General features: G+C 43.9%; 2 protein-coding genes across 2 annotated transcripts; both read right to left on the bottom strand.

Annotated features, from left to right (window-relative positions):
* Positions 1–8,678: 8,678 nt before the first annotated feature.
* Positions 8,679–11,746, bottom strand: LOC124411360. Its single transcript, XM_046890454.1, has 2 exons — positions 11,540–11,746; positions 8,679–11,414 (listed from the first exon to the last, which is right to left on the bottom strand). Exons 1-2 carry the CDS (start codon positions 11,744–11,746, stop codon positions 8,679–8,681), a joined length of 2,943 nt encoding a protein of 980 aa, XP_046746410.1.
* Positions 11,747–14,223: 2,477 nt separating this feature from the next.
* On the bottom strand, positions 14,224–15,351 carry LOC124411359 (F-box/LRR-repeat protein fbxl-1-like). The gene has a single exon (XM_046890453.1). The coding sequence runs from the start codon at positions 15,349–15,351 to the stop codon at positions 14,224–14,226; it is 1,128 nt and encodes a 375-aa protein (XP_046746409.1).
* Positions 15,352–19,657: the final 4,306 nt, after the last annotated feature.

Genomic DNA, 19,657 nt, shown 5'->3' with positions numbered 1-19,657 from the left:
ATTATAAAATGGAATAATTAGGAATTATAATTACCGCACATACCCTGGTTTTCCGATGCTCTGTTCGCGGTGAAACGTCAACTTGTTGATGCGCATACGAACACGTCCAGACTGAGCACGAATTTCTTTTGATCGACCGACAACATTTGGCTCGGTCCGAGGCCGTGCGCCGAACGACTTGAGGCAGTTTGCCGCGCCTCGGATCGACGTCCACACTTGCATGCTCATGCGGCCTCGGCCTGCCTCATTCGCGTTCGTGCTCAAGTCTGTACCCGGCTGAAGACTTTTCGCTGAAATTCTGCTGGAACCATCGATTCCAGCGAAGCCATCAACTCAGTGAAAATACGCAGCTTTGATTTTTTCATCCGGGAAGGACTACTGCGAGCTGTCCATTTTTCGAGCAGTAATTTCATTACTCCTAAAAATAGGAGGTGCATCGAATCGAGCGGAACGGACTTGATAATGTTGAATTCTGGTAATTGAAGAAGCGCTGTCAGCTGATTAGGCAAATGATGATTTTTATCTGTTTTTAGGTGGAATGATTCCTCCGTTCTTTTTGGGCAATCAAGATTTGGATACACTCGCTTCCGGTTGATGGTGACACCTTTCACAGTACAACGTTCACACGCATGGAAACCTCCTGGGCTTTTGATGCACTTGAGGTATGATCGAGCCGGTGAATCACATATTAATGCAGTGATCCGAAACGTGAATTTTTTTCCAGCAACGACGACACCACCTGTGATCAATGCCTCTGCTTCGAAAACAAAGTCTTTTAAAAACTCAGACACAGTGTGTGGCTTTGAATCGCCGAAGTAAATTGCAATCACGAACGGTCGACATTCGAAATTATCGTGATGAATTTTCATCAAGATGGGCCAGAATTGTTTGTTCGAACTGCGGTACACTTGGACACCATCTATATTTACAAATACATTGATTTGAGTATCAGTGTAAATATCAGGAGAGATTTTTTTATTTAATTGGGTTTCTATCCCAATGTACGCATATTTCCCTAGAGTCCCTTTTTTACTGAGCATTGGCTGCACATTCTTGTACTGACGAGTACCCAAAAGTGTCTGCGCTGTTTTCGGTAAGTTTACATATCCTTCAGAGCGAAGTAATGTCAGAAGATCTGTGAGGATGTTATGTGGCAGCGTTTCGGCATGTTTTAGTGCAAAAGCGACCAGCTTTTCTTTTAATGTCGGAACTTCGACAGGACAAGGCTCAGATTCTTCATCGGATTTCTCATTTTCGCCACCCGTTGACAAATCACTCAATAGCTCCGAAAATTCTTCGATAGATTGTTCATCAGATTCTTCATCGAATACGCCATCCGATTGCTTATTATTCAGAATATCTGAGCACTTTTCTGTTGATAATTGTTTATTTTCAACAATGTGCTCGAGTTCTTCTTTATATTGGTACGCCACCTCCTCTTCTGTATTTTGATTTTTTGTTATTTTATTTAATTCTCGACCTTTCTTCACACTATAATATCTTTTCGACATGACTGGTGACTTATTATTTACACTGTTATATATTATCTTTACATATTTACACACTGCGTGCACTATAAAGTTTTTTTGAGGTTAAAAAAATGCAAAAGTTAATAATGACAATCAATCGTTTCCGAAGAATGAAGAAACCTTTCCAATAAAAAATCTTAACAATAGAAATTCACAAACTTATGAAAAATATTTTTATAATGTATCCACAAACGAATAATAAATGAAAATTCAAAATAGCTTAATCGTTTTGTTGTTTGATTATATGACGCCAAATATGCTCAAACTGAGCATGGGTTCAGCAATAGCAAATAACATTGGCCCAAGGTCAGGGCAATGTTGATTACCAGCGGTCGTTTGCCATCGTCACAACGATACCGGCTTAGAGTTGGCAATTCGTTGTATTCCAATGCTTGAATTGAGCATGGGTTCGGCAATGGCAAATAACATTGGCCCAAGGTTGGAGCAACGTTGATCACCAACGGTCGTTTGCCATCGTCAAAACAATATCAGCCCATAATTGGCCATTCGTTATATGCCAATGCTTGAACTGAGCATAGGTTCAGCAATGGTGAATAGATTGACCCAGGTTTGGGCCCAACGTTGACCATCAACGATTAGTTGCCCAGTGCCGCGCCATCACTGGCCATATTGTAAGGGTTGGCAATTTTTTCCTGGGTAGTAATCTCTTCATCGTTTCCATGTCCCTTTGTTTCCGTAGTCCTCGAAAGTAAATCCTCATTATTTCCGGTTGTTCGGTCAACTCTGTCAGTCAGTCAGTCAGTAAGTCAATTCGAGTTTGTCTTTATGTTTTACGAATCTTTCACCATTATTATCCTCTAACACCACGTTATTGTTTTCCAAAACCTTTATGATTCTATATGGTCCTTGATATCGTTTGCTAAACTTTCCTTTCCTTGCTTCTATTTGCACGCGTACCATGTCCCCTGGTTTGCCTTTAAAAGGATGCACTTTCCTGTCGTAATACCTTTTCGAACTTTCCTTTGCCTGCACTAAGTTATTAGCAGCTAAGGTTTGCATTTCCTTCATTCTAATCATAAGATCTACGAGATAGGAATTGTACGTTGGAGGATTTTCATTTGTGTCGAATGAATTTGGGTAACGCGCGGTTCTTCCGTAAACTAGTTCATACGGTGTAAAGTTTGTGGCTTCATGAACTGCCGTATTATATGAAAACATCGCGAATTGAACTAGCTCGTCCCAATCGTTGAACTCGTTTATATAATGCTTTATATATTCTGTTAAAACTATGTGGCTTCGTTCTAAAGCGCCATTAGATTGCGGGCGATAACTCGATGTAGTAACGTGTTTAATTCTGAAAGCATTAGCTAATTTCTGTAATAGATTATTTACGAAACTTGTTCCTCTGTCTGTCAAAATTATTTTTGGTGTCCCGAATTGCAAAATCAAATGTTTCACCATCGCGTGAGCTACGGTTTCGGCTTTAATATCAGGCAAGGCCACGGCGATGCAGAATTTGGTCAAGTTATCTTGCATAGTTAAAATATGCTTATTACCATTAGGTGTTTGTGGTAATGGGCCCACAGTGTCGAGTAAAATTTTCTCGAACGGCTCTGATGGAGTATCCGTTATCAACATTGGCTCCCTAGTCCTTACACGGACCAATTTCTGTTCTTGGCAACTTACGCATTTTTTTATGAAGTTGTTTATATCGTCTCGCATTCGTGGCCAATAGAACCTTTCCCTTATCCTGCGTTACGTTTTTGTCATTCCCTTATGTCCTCCGATCACTCCCGCGTGTAATTCTGCTATTATCCCGGATCTAATTTCCGCCGGTGGTATTTCGGTCATTCCTAGGCAAATAGTAATCTCAATGTCTTGTTCTTTGAAAACATCTAACAGTAATTTAGGTATGGTCTCTGATTGTAGTTCATCCGTCAGGTCTCCTGATTTCGAGATTCTAAACGTTTTAATTTTGAGTTCTATTAATACGTCTTTTAAATTTTCCAGTGCGTTTCTTACATATTGAATTTCTATTTTATCGTAATATTTTTCTTTTATCACGAGTCCAAATACTCGGTGTTTACCATGATTTGTTATAATGATTTAGCTTCATTTTGGTTTTGTTGCTTTTTGTTCATTCGCATTTATAATTTCTAAATCACCTAGCAGTCTGCTAATTGGTGTCGAAAGTTCTGAATCAATAGATGTAAAATAAACATAATTATCTTTATGATAGGTTAAATTTTCTCTGCTTAGCAAAATTTTTCCTCGATTAGTGCAAGTTGCAACTGGTAAACTTAAAGGTTGTCTCTCTTCTAGGTCTGGTGGTATCTTTTCTGTAATTTTGATCCCGTTTCCGAAACTAGCTTTCTCTAATTGTGGCTGTAAACGTCTCGGCGTCTTAGTGACTTTGTTTCGTATTGAAATATCCCCTGTTTCATTGAACTCTGGTATCATACTTAAAGGATACGGAGTAGATAGTGCTATTGGTCGGGGAGCAACTAAAGGTGTTGGTAGAGTTGATTTTTGTAAAGGTCTGCTAACTAAAGATTCGTTGGAATTACTCTCAACGGTCTCAGTTTCGACAGCCTCGTCGTTACTGCCTTTGTTATTCTTCACTCGTTCTATAAATCTTTCAATTTTGTTATTCAGAATTTCGTCATCTGTTTCGTCTAGTTCATCTAGTACTTTGCGAGCTAACTCCTCTAAATTTTCGCCTTCTGATATAGCATCTGGTAGTTCTATTTCTCTTTCTTCTTCGTCTGTATCATTTGAGTTATCTAAAAGGGTTTTCTCGTGTAATGATTTGTCAAAACGGTCAAATGATTTTCGTAATTCTTTTGGATCTATTATACTTCTTTCATGCAATGATTTATCAAACTGTTCGAATGATTTCTGTAATTCTTCATGATCTATTGGTAATTTGTTACTGATTTTTCGATTTGATTGTGGAGGCAAAAATACATCATCGTCTGAATCGCTATTCTGTCGTGTTGATTTTAATTCAATGGCTATATTATCAGGTTCTAAATTAGATTCGTCATCCGCGTCGCTATTTGTTTCAGACTGTATGTCGGTCTGTTCCTGTTCTCTTGTTTTCTGAGATGTAGTCGATTGTTCTGAACCTAAACTCGGCAGTACACTGCGCTGTTTTCGGTAGGCCGGTCGTTCGGAGGATTCATCATCGGATGAATCCGTCGAATTGGCCCCTGGTATCGGATTCAGGTCTTGTCTAGCACTAGGTGTTGTTTTGACTCTCGATCGTGTTCTGGATGCGATTGTATTCGCAACCGGTTCAATAGTCTTTTGGTATTTCCATTTCGGTTGAAAACTATCATCACCTGATTTTCTAGTAGTGCTGGATGAGCTTGGTTTGGTTGACGGTGATTTGCCTATTGCGGAGGGAGTTGACTTCGCGATTGGTCTCTTAAACTTTGACGTCGCTGTTTTAGGAGGATTCGAGCTAAGTGGTAAAATCTGCCAATGATTACGTTTTGGTTTTATTTTTAGAGCAGGTAACGGATTGGTTTTAGCAAATATCGTTTTGAGGCTTTGGTTTTCTATCAAGGCTAAATTTGTACAGGCATAGATTTTAATTCCTGTTCCTCTGAATATGTATCGTAACATAATTCTAACCTTGTGCCATTCTAATTTGTCCAAGCCGCAACCCATTCTAGGTATTCTAACTGATTTTATTGAATCGTCTTCTAAAATTTTTCGGAAATTTATCAAACTGCGATACAAATCTTCATAAGTTGGTTTATCTCAAAAATATAATTTAGTCATAATATAATAAATTTTGTGATCCGGTAAATCTAACTTTGCTACTGAGTGTAGATCGGCTTGACTAATGAGATGATCCGGTACACCGTACCGTTTTCGGAAGTCGACTGCAATGCCGGCTTTCATCTCTAGATCCGCTGAAACTGTATGTGCGTAATTGTCGAGTCTGTCGAAAACACTCTCGCCTATTTCTATTATGTCCGGATTTTTAATTTCTGCTGTTTTAGTTATTTTCAAAAAGTCTGAATATTTCGGAAAGTCCTCTACTGACTTTACTATAAAATTACTACCGTCACTATCATTATCAGATGAGTTCGACCATTGGTCGTTACCGTCCGATTCAGGGACTGGGTTACGTGAAAGCGCATCCGCGTTGACATTTAATCGTCCGGCTTTATGATTGAATTCGTAATCATAATCTCTTAGTTTAAGCCTCCATCGTACTAACCTTTGTCCCGGATCTTTGTAGTTATCGATCCATTTTAGTGGTTCGTGATCGCTAAAAAGTTGGAATTTTCGGCCATAAAGATAAGGCTGAAACTGGTTCACGGCATACACTACTGCGAGGCATTCCTTTTCGGTGGTAAAATAATTTTGTTCAGCCTTGTTCAGAGCACGAGACAGGTAGGCAACAGGCATATCGTAGCCGTCGACTTCCTGACTCAAAACGGCTCCGATGGCGTAATCGGATGCATCAGTAGTCAGAATGAAAGGTTTTGCAAAATTTGGATATTGTAGAATTGGTTGTTGACATAAAGATTTTCTAAGAATTTTGAAACTTTTCTTTTGGTCTTTTCCTCAAATAAAGGGTGCTTAGGAATTCGCCTGAGTGGTTTTTTAATTCTGGAGCGGTTATTCGTATTAGCGGCGATTTTCTACGTTGCTCGCCCGTGTGTGTTCTCCGGCCGGTGGTTCCGCAAATCGGACCGTCGGCAGACGCTCGGTCGTCGCGCTCCTCGCCGTCGCGTCCGGGCGACGAGTCGCGTTGTAGTTTAAATGATCTGATTCAGAATCCCTACTCGGCAAAGCTGATCGCGCTCTGTCATTTTCTGTTGATCTTTTTGTGTCATACGAACGCGAGAACGAATTAGGTGAATATGGTCTGTTCGTTCGATTGCCTGATCCGCTGGTTTCGGGCCACCTTCCTGATGGAGATGCCGATCTATTCGGGCTGAAATTAGGCGATCGCGGTCTTTGATAATTTAACGCGGGAGTCGAAGTCGGTGCAGGTAGAGCGAGTTGTTGGTTAGAAGCCGAAGTATTCGTCATAGCAGGCGGGTACCCATATGGTGGAAAATAGGGGTATCCCATCGGTGGATACAAGTAAGGAAAAGGAGGATATTGGAACGGTTGTCCGTATTGCGCATTTGCGTTGTGTTGAAAAGGCTGACCGTGCTGGGTATTATAATTATATTTAGGTGGGTAATACCCGCGCGTTTCGGACGTGGTTGGTAACGACCTCCCGCTAGCGCTTGCCGTCGGATACCTGCTGTGCCGGGCCGCACTCGGCGACGGGCTTCTCGCACGTGTTCCGCTTTCTTCCAAAACTGAGTGTGTTAAATATTTTCGCGACCTATAGTAATCGTCGGAAAGAGCAGGAGAAACTGGTCGAGCCAGTTGTATTCTTTGGGTTTCCTCGGAAGGGACTATCCCTTGTTCAATTCGCATTTCCGTCTTGCACGCTAGGTCGTGGGCCTCGTCGAGGGTTTTTACCCGTCCCTCAATATACCTAAATATGGATACTGGTAATCCTCGCATAAACGCATCCAAAGCATTTTCCTTTAATACATTCATGGTACCTTCTATGTCCGCCCCCGGATACTTGTCCTCTAACGCGACTCTAGCACCGTGTATTAAGATGTTAAGTCGATCGTGAAAATCACTGACGGTTTCGTCGCGTCTCATCAGTAGAGACGAAATCTCTTGTTGGTAATAAGGAAAAGTTTTCCTCGCGGCAAACCGTTTCTTTAGGTGTTTTGTTAAATAATCGATTGTCTCGAATGTCTTTCCATATGTACTATCGCGCGCTTTACCCTGAAGTTTTGATATAACAGCCTTTATAAATGCTGCTTCCGCATTTGGTGGTACGAATATCGAACCGTTATGAACGTCTTGCAAAAAATCTTTTAATCGAATATTTTTCCCGTCGAAATGGGATATATTTGCCATGCTCTGTTGTAAGGCATAGTAGTCTATTATCGTTGAATCGTTAACGCTTCGATTCGTGACATTGGTTCGGTCCGCGCTCTGGTTTCCAGATTGGTGAGCCATTTTAATTTGTTAGCGGATGTCTTTCAAAAGTAACAGTAACAATTTTTATACACAGCTAATACACAAATGACCAATGGAAAATTCGGCAATATACGATATCAGGGTATGACAAAATATGTATATACACTGTTTAGGAATGAGAGAAATAATTATACAAGATGATAAGGACGTCGAACATTTGCTATAACTCCACTATTTATTCAAAATTACAGTTTAATAAGAATGTGTGTATGTAGGTATGTATGTGTGAGAGTCTGAGAGTGTGTAAGAAAGTGAGAGAAAATGTATGTATTTCACTTAGGGTCTTTACGATTATATTAATCAGGTGAGAAGACTTCTTGATTGTACTAATCAATTGAGCGGCCTTCTTACATGAGTAAATACAAGAGAAAAGAGTTTTCACTGAGCACCTTGAAACACGTGTTGAGCGCGAGACTAATGAGAGTGTAAAAGCTGCCGGAGAAGCCGGTGTAAAGGCGCGTCCTCGGCAACCGTGGGAGAGCGGGCTAGTCCACATCGAGCGACAGCCGTCTGGGGCTGCCTTTGAGAACACTTATTCTCAAAAATTTCCGCCCGCCATCAGCAACGGTGTTGATGATGAGTTTCCTGGAGACGTCACTGGGAGCACAAGCTTGGCAATTGGTCGGGTGAGCGTAGATGTGGCTGTCTTCAGAGATACCACCCTGGTGAGTCCATCCTTTCCTGGCAGCAGCTTGAGTACCCTGGCCATAGGCCACTTTCCTGGTGGTAAACGTTCATCAGTGAGTAGTACTAGTGAGCCCACCTGAATATTGTTGTGTGGGTGATGCCACTTGGAGATGGCTTGCAATCGCTGCAGGTATTGAGTCGACCACATGTGCCAGAACTGTTGCATCCTTTGTTGGATAAATTGCCATCGAGACAATCTATTTGTAGGAAGTTCCAGAAGAGATGGCTCAGGAACGGCATTTAGAGCAGTGCCAATGAGGAAGTGTCCCGGTGTGAGTGCTGAAGTGTCATCTGGGTCATCGCTGAGTGGCTCGAGTGGTCTGGAATTGAGAATTGCTTCAATTTGAGTGAGAAGAGTAGTGATTTCCTCGAACGTGAGTGATACGTCTCCAATTGTTCGCCTCATGTGAAATTTCAGAGACTTCACCACTGCTTCCCATTTTCCACCCATGTGAGAAGCTGCGGGGGGGTTGAAATGCCACTGAGTCCTGTCTTGAGCCAGTACCGTTGAGATTTTGTGATGACCTGCTGAGCTTGCGGCGAAGCACTGTTTGAGTTGTGCGTCAGCACCCAGGAAGTTGGTTCCGCAGTCCGAGTAGAGGGCTGATGGAATTCCTCGTCTGGAGGTGAAACGTCTGTAGGTTGCGATGAAACCTTCGGTTGAGTAATCTGAAACCACTTCCAGACGAAGACGCAGATCCAACCCTTGTAGGTTTTTGAGCATCGACCCTTCCACGTCTTGAGAGTGAGTGGGCCAGCATAATCGATTCCAGTGTGAGAGAAAGGGCGTGATGGTGTGACTCGCGCCAGAGGTAGTTGGCCCATCAGTTGATGTGCACGGATCCCCCTTTGGCGAGCACACACCACGCACCTGAGAATGTGAGACTTTACTGGAGCACTGCCGCCGATTATCCAATAGAGTCGTCTGATGAATGCTAGCGTTGACTGAGTGCCTCCATGCTTCGTCTGTTGATGAGCGTCTGCGATGATCAGTTCGGAGAATCTTGATGAGCGAGGAAGAATTGCAGGATGTTTTACATCGTATGAGAGTTCAGCATTGTCTAGCCGTCCACCCACTCTGAGCACACCATCGCTGTCTATGAATGGAGTGAGCTTGCAGAGAGGATTGGATGGAGACAGCTGCCCTTGTCGTCTGAGTAGGGCGAGTTCCTCTGGGAAGTAGACTGCTTGAGTGGCCTTGACCCAGAACAGTCTTGAGTTTTCTACTTCTGCTGAGGTGATGAGTTCTGCGGCTGGTGAAGAGTTGAGGTTTCCTGAGAGCTTCTTGGTGAAATTGATGCATAGAGCAGTAATTCTTAAGAGTTTGGTGAGCGATGAGAATCGGTGAATGAGATCCCATTGATACTCCTTGACTGAGTGAGATGCATGTAGTGAGACCCCGGCCCTGGCTTCTTGTGCGCACAAATCGTCGAGGGCGGTCTCTGGTTCAGAGGGCCAAGAGTCCTCTGGTTGAGTCATCCATGGTGGTCCCGACCACCAGAGAGGATGGTGTTCGAGCTGATCTGTGGTTATTCCACGTGATGCACAGTCAGCTGGATTTGAGGTGCCTGCGATGTGCCTCCATTGAGTTCCCTCGGTGAGTTCTTGAATCTTGGTCACTCGGTTTCTGACGTAGTCTTTCCACCTTGAGGGATGAGCTTTGATCCATGAGAGTGTCACTTGAGAGTCCGTCCACAAATGAGTTTTGGTAATGTTCATGTTTAGAGTAGCGCAAACATGATGAATTAACGTGGAGAGTAGCAGCGCTGCCGTGAGTTCTAACCTCGGGATGGTTAGACGCTTGAGAGGTGAGACCTTCGTCTTTGAGCAAATGAGCGAGACGTTGGCGCCAGTGGACGGAGAGTGGACGACTAAGTACACAACAGCTGCCATTGCGAATTGTGACGCATCAGAGAATCCGTGTAGTTCAACCGTTGAGTCGGACAATGTGTTGAACCAGCGTGGGATTGAGAGTCTGGCCAGACTGGTGAGATCTTGTCTAATGCTGCGCCATCGTGAGATCAGCTGTTCTGGAAGTGAATCGTCCCAATTGAGTTTGTGCAACCAGAGTTCTTGTAGAAACATTTTCGCTCTGATTACAACTGGGGCTGCGAAGCCCAGCGGATCAAAGAGTTGTGCTACTTCTGAGAGGATGAGGCGTTTTGAAAATCTGTTTGAGTGCGATGTGGAGATGGTCGAAAAGTCTAGAGTGTCTTGCTGAGGTGACCACCGTATTCCGAGAATCTTGGTGGTGCAGTCGTCGAAGGAGATCGTGGATGAGTTGTTTCGCTCCGATGAGACGGCTTCAAGAAGCCTTGGTGATGTCGAATGCCATTTTGCCAACGGGAATCCGCCCGCATGGCACAGTTGAGTGAGTTGATTGGCAGTTTGAATGAGATTTTCAACTGAGTCGGATCCTCCAAAGATGTCGTCGACGTATCGGCCATGAGTGATTGGCTCGACAACAAGAGGGTACTTACTGCCTTCATCCTGAGCCAGTTGAATGAGTGTTCTTACCGCTAAGAACGGAGCTGCCTTTGTGCCATACGTGACCGTGGTGAGTTGATAGTGAGCTTCCAATCCTTGCTCATCCATCCAGAGAATCCGTTGGAGATCCCAGTCAGCAGGATGTATCTTGATTTGACGGTACATCTTGGTGATGTCCGTCGCGAAGAGATACTTGTATCGTCGAATCCAGATGAGTAGGTCGAATATGTTGAGCATCAGGTTTGGACCGGTGTGCATGAGATCATTCAGGGAATACCCGGTAGAGCTGGAGCTGGAGCCGTTGAAAACTACTCTGAGCTTCGTTGAGGAACTCTCTGGCTTGAGAACACCATGATGAGGCAGGTAATAATGAGGTTGGCTCGTGAGAGAGTTATCATTGAGTTTGATCATGTGCTGAGATTGTTCGTACTCACGCATGAACTGAGTGTAGAGTTCACCATACTGAGTGTCCCTGGCTAACCTTTTGCAGATCCGTTGGAGGCATTGATGAGCGGTTCTGTATGAGTCTCCCAGCACCGTTGGTGATGATTTGAGTGGCAGCTTGACGATGTATCGTCCGCTTCCATCCCTTGAGTGAGTAGATGCGAAGTGTTCTTCGCACTCCTGCTCTTCAGGTGACAGGTGAGAGTCAGTTGAGGTGGGAGTTTCTTCCTGGATCCAAAACCTCGTCAGCAGATCTTGCAAGGGTGAATCTTGACGTCAGGGTAAGGGAGACGACACCTTTTGCCTGAGCGGTCTTCTTTCCTCCCACTCCCCAGATATCCAATTTCGCATACCTCCTTTTGAGATTCAGCTGCCTGGCGAGACCTTCTGAGATGAATGAGATTTCTGAACCAGGATCGACCAGTAGTCGTACCTCGTGCGATGAGGTAGATGAGAAGATTGTTGCTGTGGCAGTTGCCAGCAAGATGGGCGTGCTGGCTCCGATGAGTGCTCTGGTCGGTGCGTGGTCTGTTGAGTTGGCTGGGGTGAACTCGCTTCATGCCAAGTGCGAGGCTGCAGAGGTTGACGGCGTTTCTTGAGTGGTCCGAGCTGTAGCAGGAGAGGTGAAGACGGATGAGAGGTCAGCACCGTGCAGCATCGTATGGTGAGATCCGTTGCAAGTTTTGCAGAGCCTCTTGCTGTTGCATTTTCTCATGTTGTGCCTCCCCAAACAATTGCAGCACAGGCTTCTCTCCTTGATGAGCTGAACTCGATGTTCCATTGAGAGGCCTCGGAAGCGTGGACAGACCACTATGAAATGGTCCTGCTTGCAGCTGTCGCAAGAATAGCCTGATGAGAGCGACGAGGCAGGAGCTGACTGCGTGGACCCTTGAGCTGTCTGCGGAGTCTTTGATGAGCTCGCTTGAGTCCTCGATGAGCTTGCGTGATGGCCAGCACTGCGTTTTGGCACAGCACCCTTCGCCTGCGAGACCTGAGCCTTCGTTGAGTCGTCTTCCATGCTGTCCAAGGTACGAGCACGAGCAATGAGGAAGTTCGTGGGCTGACCGAGGGTGGGAAATTCAGTAGACGAGACTAAGGAAGTTTCCCACTTCTCACGAGTGTCTGAGTCGAGCAGATTTGAGACGAGCGTGACCATGAGACAATCATTATTGGTCTCATTTGTGAGAGTCGCGAGAGCCTGAGTGGTCTGGTGGATGATATTGACCATCTTGGTCAATGAGCTGGCTTGCCTCTTCTGCATCGGCTTGAGCGCCAAGACTCTCTCGAGGTGAGATTTCACAATGAGCCTCTTGTTCTCGTATCTCGCGATGAGCAGGAGCCAGGCTGAGTTGAAAGAGCCGTCTGAGGGAGCGAGGTTGGAGATGAGATCCGCGGCATCGCCTTCCACTGCCGATTCCAAGTACTGGAACTTTTCTAGCTCGCTGAGATCCTTGCTGGACCCAATGACCGAAGTGAACATGGCCTTGAAGTCCGGCCACAGGCGGCACTCACCGGAGAACTTCGGCACCGTGAGCTCTGGTAAACGTGAGCGGACTCTTGAGGTGGCTTCAGTCGAGACGGCAGGTTGAGTGGGCTGAGTGAGTTTGTCTTGGAGACGCCCGAGATGTCGCTTTACCTTGAGTACCAACTTGGACTCGACAAGGTTGGTCTTGCGGGTGAAGTATGCGTGGTCAAGATGAGCGGGAGGCCAGTGCGAAACCAATCAGGTATGTTCGCTGCGAAAGGCCTAGTGAGATTCTTCCAGCTGTTCGAGCATCATGGTGAGATCTTCCGTGAGTTGAGTGAGCATATCCTCCATTGACTCAATCAATTCATTTTGCGAATTGACGCGCAAAAATAACTCGCTACTAAGCGCGGACGGTGAGCTGCTACGGGTGAGTCGGCCTCCACCACGAGAGGCATCAGCTGTGAGTAGGTCAGCAGTAGGCGGATTTACCGGCAGAGGCACCGTCGGTAATGTCGGCAGCGAATCTGTCGACCCTTTGGTCGATGACTCGTCGTCCCGCATTGTGAAAGGCATTGTTATTGTTCGAATGGGAACACTGGCACAACACGATGAAAGTCAAAGAGTCAGAAAGTCAGAGAGAGGTCACGAACACACGAGACGGCACTGAATCGACACGACGCGAGATCGAGCGAGACGGCACTAATCCGCGCACCACACGAGAGAGAATGAGACGACACTGAGTTTATACACCACGAGAATGAGTGAGATAGCAAATGTTCGATCCGGCTCGAAGGACCAAATCCTCGGAACCAAATCGTGGAACTCGTCGGTTGAAGCAATATGATATTTTGCGTTATAATCATCGAAACGAAACTCTCAAGCGCTGTGGCTGTTGAGTAAGATGAAACAATTCTGTGATTATGTTTTAATTTTGAAAAAGGTTCGCCGAGGCGGTACGTCGGGACGTAACAGACGTTACATTCCAGTACCGGACATCAATTTAGAACACCGTTTATAATTGATTACTAAATATGCGTCACGCTTAGCTCGTTTAGTCGGTGTTTCTCTGGTACCTCCCAGATAGAGATGTAGTGGTTGTCTGCGTTGACTCCGTCGTATTACCAGCATGGCCACTGCCGCTGTTTGGTTGGTGACCTCCCAGCAATCCTCGATGTCGATACTCTGAATGTCGCGATTACTGCGCAGCAATCCGCAGATATCCTCGTCGATGATAGTACCGTTATCGCGGCATTCGAGTTCCTCCAGTTGTTTCAAGTTGTGAGGGAAGCCTCCTCCCAAAGAGGAGTGCATATTGTTAAATGCAAGGAATTTCAGTCGCGACAAGTTCTCCAACGGCTCCAGTTCAAACTGCCCTAGTATGTTAGTGCACATACTTAGGTCCAGGCGTGTCCAGGTGTTTTAACTTACTCCTCATCCCAGAGACTATCGCTGCATTTACCCAGCCACAACCCACTAGCGACAAGCGTTGCAGCGCTGTTAAAGAATCCATCAGGTTTAGTTGCACTGGTAACTCATTCCGATCCATGAAGTCACCTACTCTATTCTCTTCTATTCCGTTTTCTTCACCGGTTTCGCTGTCAGGACCATCTCCACACATATCAGCTCCTTCAGCGTGGTCTTCACGTTGATGTTTGCGATTAGCACATCTAATAATTTCAGGCGCGTTAGTTGCTTGCAGTGCTTAATTTCCAATCTCTTGAGTCTTCTCTGGTTTTGGATCGCCCTTGTTAGCTCTTCTGTCTTTATTGCGTCGCAGTTTTGGATCTCTATGTCTTCTAGCGATGTCCTATCGACTAAGCCCCTTCCAGTTGTTTCATTATTATGCAGTGCCAATCGCTTTAGCCTAGTGTTATTGGCTAATATCTTTTCGATATCCATATCTATCGGTCCGATTATCTGCCCCAATTCCAGTGTCTCTAATTTAGTTAAGTACTCACTGATGGATCTTGTCGCACCTTCTCTAATCATTAATGATCTTGAATTTATTCTTTTTGAATTTGGGCAGTTCTTTGCCAGGATCGTCACAGCTGTGGATTTCAGGTTCTGTATTCCTCGTAAGTCTGCTTCTTCGATGTAATTTCTACATCTCTTCACTAGCCAGAATAACCCTTGGTCGTTGAAGGTTTGATTCCATCCGTTCGTCCATTCCCATCTGTTGGGATTGAGAATTCCGGTATCCTTATGCGACGCTTTACTTCCAGCGTTCCATTGTCTTGATACTAATTCCAATCGGGCTCGATCCTTATACTGCAGGTATCTTGCGATCGTTGATATTATTTCTACTAGTAGTAGTAGTGCTTCCTTGGGTTTGAATCCCGGTAGCGGGTCCTCTTCGATGCTTCGGTCTTGGTGCTTTGGTTTCGCTTTCAGGGTTCGGATTTCTTGCCATTGGTCTGCGTAGGTAATATGTAGCTTTTTCTTGTGCAATTTTAAACCTTTGAGCTTTTCCATCGCAACGGTCGCAAGTTCGGGTGTTTGGAAAGTCACGTATGGATATTTCTGCATCCTTGATGAAGCCTCTGGTAAGATAATCGATTCCGCTTCGTAAATCTTGATTAGCTTGGTCAGATGTCGTTTCCTCGCATACGGTGCCAGTCCTCCCACGAACAATCGTCTTGATGATTTCCTATCGATGGTCGGAGATATTTGGACCTGTGTCCCGCTCGTGCTTGCCATGTTCCTAGCAATGATTACATAACAGGACAGAGTATGTAACAAACAGTTTTTCCGCCGTATTTCCAATTGTTAAATGCGGTAAGGGGTAAGGTAAAGGGAATGCAATTTTATAATGGATTATATGATTAGGTTGTGGTCTTGTATATTTGTTAATTCATTCGCGTCTCAGGGGTAGGTAGGCCGGGTGGTATACTGGTTGCCATTTCAGTTAATTCTCTGATGTTTCCAACACTTACGCGTTCATATCTTTTAGGTATTTGCGAGTCTTCTGAATTTCTACCGCTCATACATAACCTTCCAAATCCCAATATTTTATTCCCGCAGCAAAATCCCACAGCCACAATTATTATACCTATGTGTACCAAGTATGAGCCATATATTTTCAAGTCCTGACTATTGGTTGCCCGTTGTTGTTTTCCTATGTTCTCCAATTCATGTTCCATCTCATAACGGGATTTCCCTGCTTCAAACGTGATCTTCATCAGTGATTGCGTCCTATCTAGATACTTAATCAATTTTACGCTGTTGTTACTTAGTGTTGGAGATACTCTGCTGATGTTTAGCGTTAAGTCCGGTTGATAAAGATATTGCTCTCGCGCCAAATAAACCTCTATACTAGGGAGTGTAGCCTAATGTGTTCTAGCCGTGCAACCTCCCCTGAGTCGTAATACCCCACTTTCGGATATTGTTATTAAAGTGTCCTGACTGTCTTTACAAATTATTTCTGGAGCTTCCAAGGAATATAGCCATGCTCCAATTGAATTTAATCTTGACCAGAAGAGCTCAACTTTACGTTTTAATCGTATGTCGCATTTTCTCAAACTTTTAGTGTCTGGTTTCAATAAAAGCGAAATTTCACATCTTGTAGAGGCAGTTGCTTCGAGCAAAGGTAATTGGAATGAGCACAGATGCCAGTAAGGCGTTTGGATGCACTGTTGGACGTATGCTTCATCCACCAAGAAGTATGTGCTGTGGTCGTAGCTGAGTTCAATGTATCTTCTTTGTCAAGTTAGAGGTAGTGGAGTAGGAGTTGATAGGTGAAAAACACTCGTAAATTGTATTTAGAGATCCTTATTTATTCCGGCGTCGTTCACCGTGTGTCATGCTTGTCATGACCTACTAAAAAGATACAAGAAAGAGAAACGCTTTGCTAAGAGCAAGATAGCTAGGGCATTAACATATCAAGTGATAGATGGTCGACTAGATGGATACATTGCTACATTTAACACTTCGCCTCAATGTATACATTTTCATACAATAAACGTGTTACATATTATATTTTGCACACTCCGATTTTTGATCGCAACTTAACGAATTGGTCTCCGACTAGACCTTTTGTCAGCAAGTCTGCAGTCTGCTGCTTAGTATTTATATATTGCACATTGATCTCTTTGTTTTGGTACATATCTCTTATAAAGTTGTATTTCACATCGACATGCTTAAGTCTACGATGTTCCCATCGATTTAACAAATGTATAACTGACTGATTGTCCTCAAACACCACAATAGGTTCAACACAATGCACACTACAGTCCTGCAAGAGTCCCTTTAACCAAATCACTTCCGTCATTGCTGTTGCTAGAGCAACATACTCGGCTTCTGTCGAGGAAAGAGTAATTCCTGATTGTTTCTTCGTTGACCAAGTTACCGTTGATCCATATACTTGTAGTAGGAAACCCGTCGTCGACTTGCGATCGTTGTCTGTAGCCCAATTTGCATCTACATACACCTGAAGAGGCATTTCTGACTTGAAGCCTCGATCAAACCGTAGAGCATAATCGAGGGTACCTTTGATGTAACGAAGAATTCGTTTTAGTCCCTTCCAGTGAGACAGTCTTGCGTTGCTTTGAAAACGACTGTAGTAATTTACGGCGACACTTATATCAGGACGTGTGTTTAGCATGAGAAACATCAGGCATCCGATTAGTTCGCGATAAGGTTTCGTCTCGATTATCATTTCTCCTTCATCATCTTCGCTTCTTTCAGGATTTACTTCCATAGGAGTCTTACATGGATTGCAGTCTGTCATTTCAAAACGAATCAGCATTCGCTCCATATACGCCTTTTGACTAAGGAACAACCCTCTCGGTGTCTGTAGGATTTTTATACCAAGAAAGCTCTTTGGTTCACCAACGTCTGTCATGGCAAACTCACCTTTTAAAGCTTTTACGACATTCTGTATCTGAGTTTCATCTTCACCTGCAATCAAGATATCATCAACATAAAGTATAAGGTACAGACGTATTCCTGTGTAAAAGCAATGATCTCGTTCTGATCTTTTGAGTCCCAGCTTCAGAATAAACTCGTTGAACCTGGCGTTCCTAGTCCTTGGAGCTTGTTTGAGTCCATACAAGGAGCGTTTTAATTTGCATACAAAACCTTCGGTGTTTGTGATCCCTTGTGGTTGTTTCATATAGATCTCTTCACTTACGGTTCCATGTAGAAATGCATTTTTGACATCTAGTTGTTTAAGTTTCAACCTGTGTTCATTAGCAATCGACAGAAGGGTTCGTACAGTAGTGAGACGTGCAACCGGTGCGTACGTTTCCTCGTAGTCCAGTCCTCTTCTTTGCGAGCATCCTTTGACCACCAGACGAGCTTTATATTTATTTATATTTCCATCATCGTCCTTCTTTACCTTGAGAACCCATTTGTTGTCAATGACTTTATTTCCCGGAGGCAGTGGTACCAAGTCCCAGGCTTCATTTTCGATGAGCGATGTAATTTCCTCATTTACCGTTAACCATTGTTTTTCATCATCCCGTCCATATATATCTTGGAATTGTTGTGGGACATTTTCGACAAACGATTCTGCACTCAAAGCTAAAACAGTATAATCATTTAAAAACTTGGGTTTGTGTTTCTCACGTGTACTCTTCCTCAAGGCTTTCCCTTCTCCTTTTGACGTTGCTTCCTCATCATCTTCAGCACTGTCGAAACTTTGTAATTCTTCATCTGATGATTGATTCCGTTCTCCGCCTGAATTTGAGGATTCTTGGGTTTTCTCTGTTTCTTTCATTGCCGTTAAAGTATCATAGAAATCTCCAGAATCAAACTATTGAAATTTCTTTCTTTGATTAGAAAAAGAAAAGCTCAACGAGTTCAAAGAGAAGGGACAATTGGATGATTGGTAGAAAGGGTTCAATAATATTTCTTTCACAGGAATTATGATGATAATTACAATGATAAACTTTATTAGAATGTTCTTTGCAAAAAATAGTTAACAGATTAGACTTTGAATAGCTTTGGCTGTGTAACTGCTCCTTCACAGAGCTGGAGGTGAACTGGCGAGAGAGCACGAAAGCCTTCTCGCTCTTTTCTTTGAAACGACGCCTCTCGCGTCGTTTGCCAGTAGCTCGAGTGCAGAAGTACCGGTATCGTCGGACTCTGCTCGAACCAAGCCAACACAAACGTATACTTTGACTCGTTGAATATAACGTCTCGACCCATTATTAGTTTATTATCATCCTGACACCACAAACGATATCCATTTGCACAATAACCTACCAGTCTGCAGCGTTTTGAACGTGATTCAAACTTTCCGTTAATCAATTCCTTTGGAATATGAAGATATGCGATACAACCAAAAACTCGAAGCTTTTGCAGGTTAGGTTTCTCTCCGTACCAAAGTTCAGCTGGTAATGCGTCCTTCAAGGCATTTGTTGGGCATCGATTGATCAGGTATACAGCTGCTGTCACAGCCTCAGACCAGAAGATCTTGTTCATCTTTGAATTCAAAATCATACATCGTGCCTTCTCAAGTATTGTCCTGTTCATCCTTTCCGCAACTCCATTCTGCTGTGGAGTGTAGCGTATCGTAAACTCGTATTGGATTCCACAGTTCTCAAAATGCTGACGAGTTTCGTTTGAGATGTACTCCCCTCCATTGTTGCATCTAAATCTGCTTACTTTTAGATTAAAATGGGCTTCCGCCATTGACTGGAACACTTTGAAAAACCTGAGCACCTCTGATTTGGCTTTTAACGTGTATACTGCAGTGAAGTGTGTAAAGTCGTCAATGAACGTGAGTAGGTACCTTTTTCCATCATAAGATGTAACATCCATCGGGCCACAGAGATCACTGTGTATCAGCTCCAAAGGACGTTTAGCCCTAATGCGTTCCATTTGATGTGGTAGGCGAGTCTGCTTTCCTTCCACGCAGGTTTCACAAAGTTTGGTCGAGGTTTCGATTTCCTTCACGTCTATACCGTCAGCAAGATTGATCAATTTCTTCAACCCTGAGCTGCTCAGATGTCCAAGTCGATGATGCCACAGTCGTGTTGTATCGCCTGACTGACAAATATTT

The sequence above is a fragment of the Diprion similis genome, chromosome 10 (genome assembly GCF_021155765.1).
Source record: "Diprion similis isolate iyDipSimi1 chromosome 10, iyDipSimi1.1, whole genome shotgun sequence".
Lineage (NCBI taxonomy): Eukaryota > Metazoa > Arthropoda > Insecta > Hymenoptera > Diprionidae > Diprion > Diprion similis.
The sequence above is the reverse complement of the archived record's forward strand: the minus strand, read 5'-3'. Positions and strand labels throughout refer to the sequence as shown.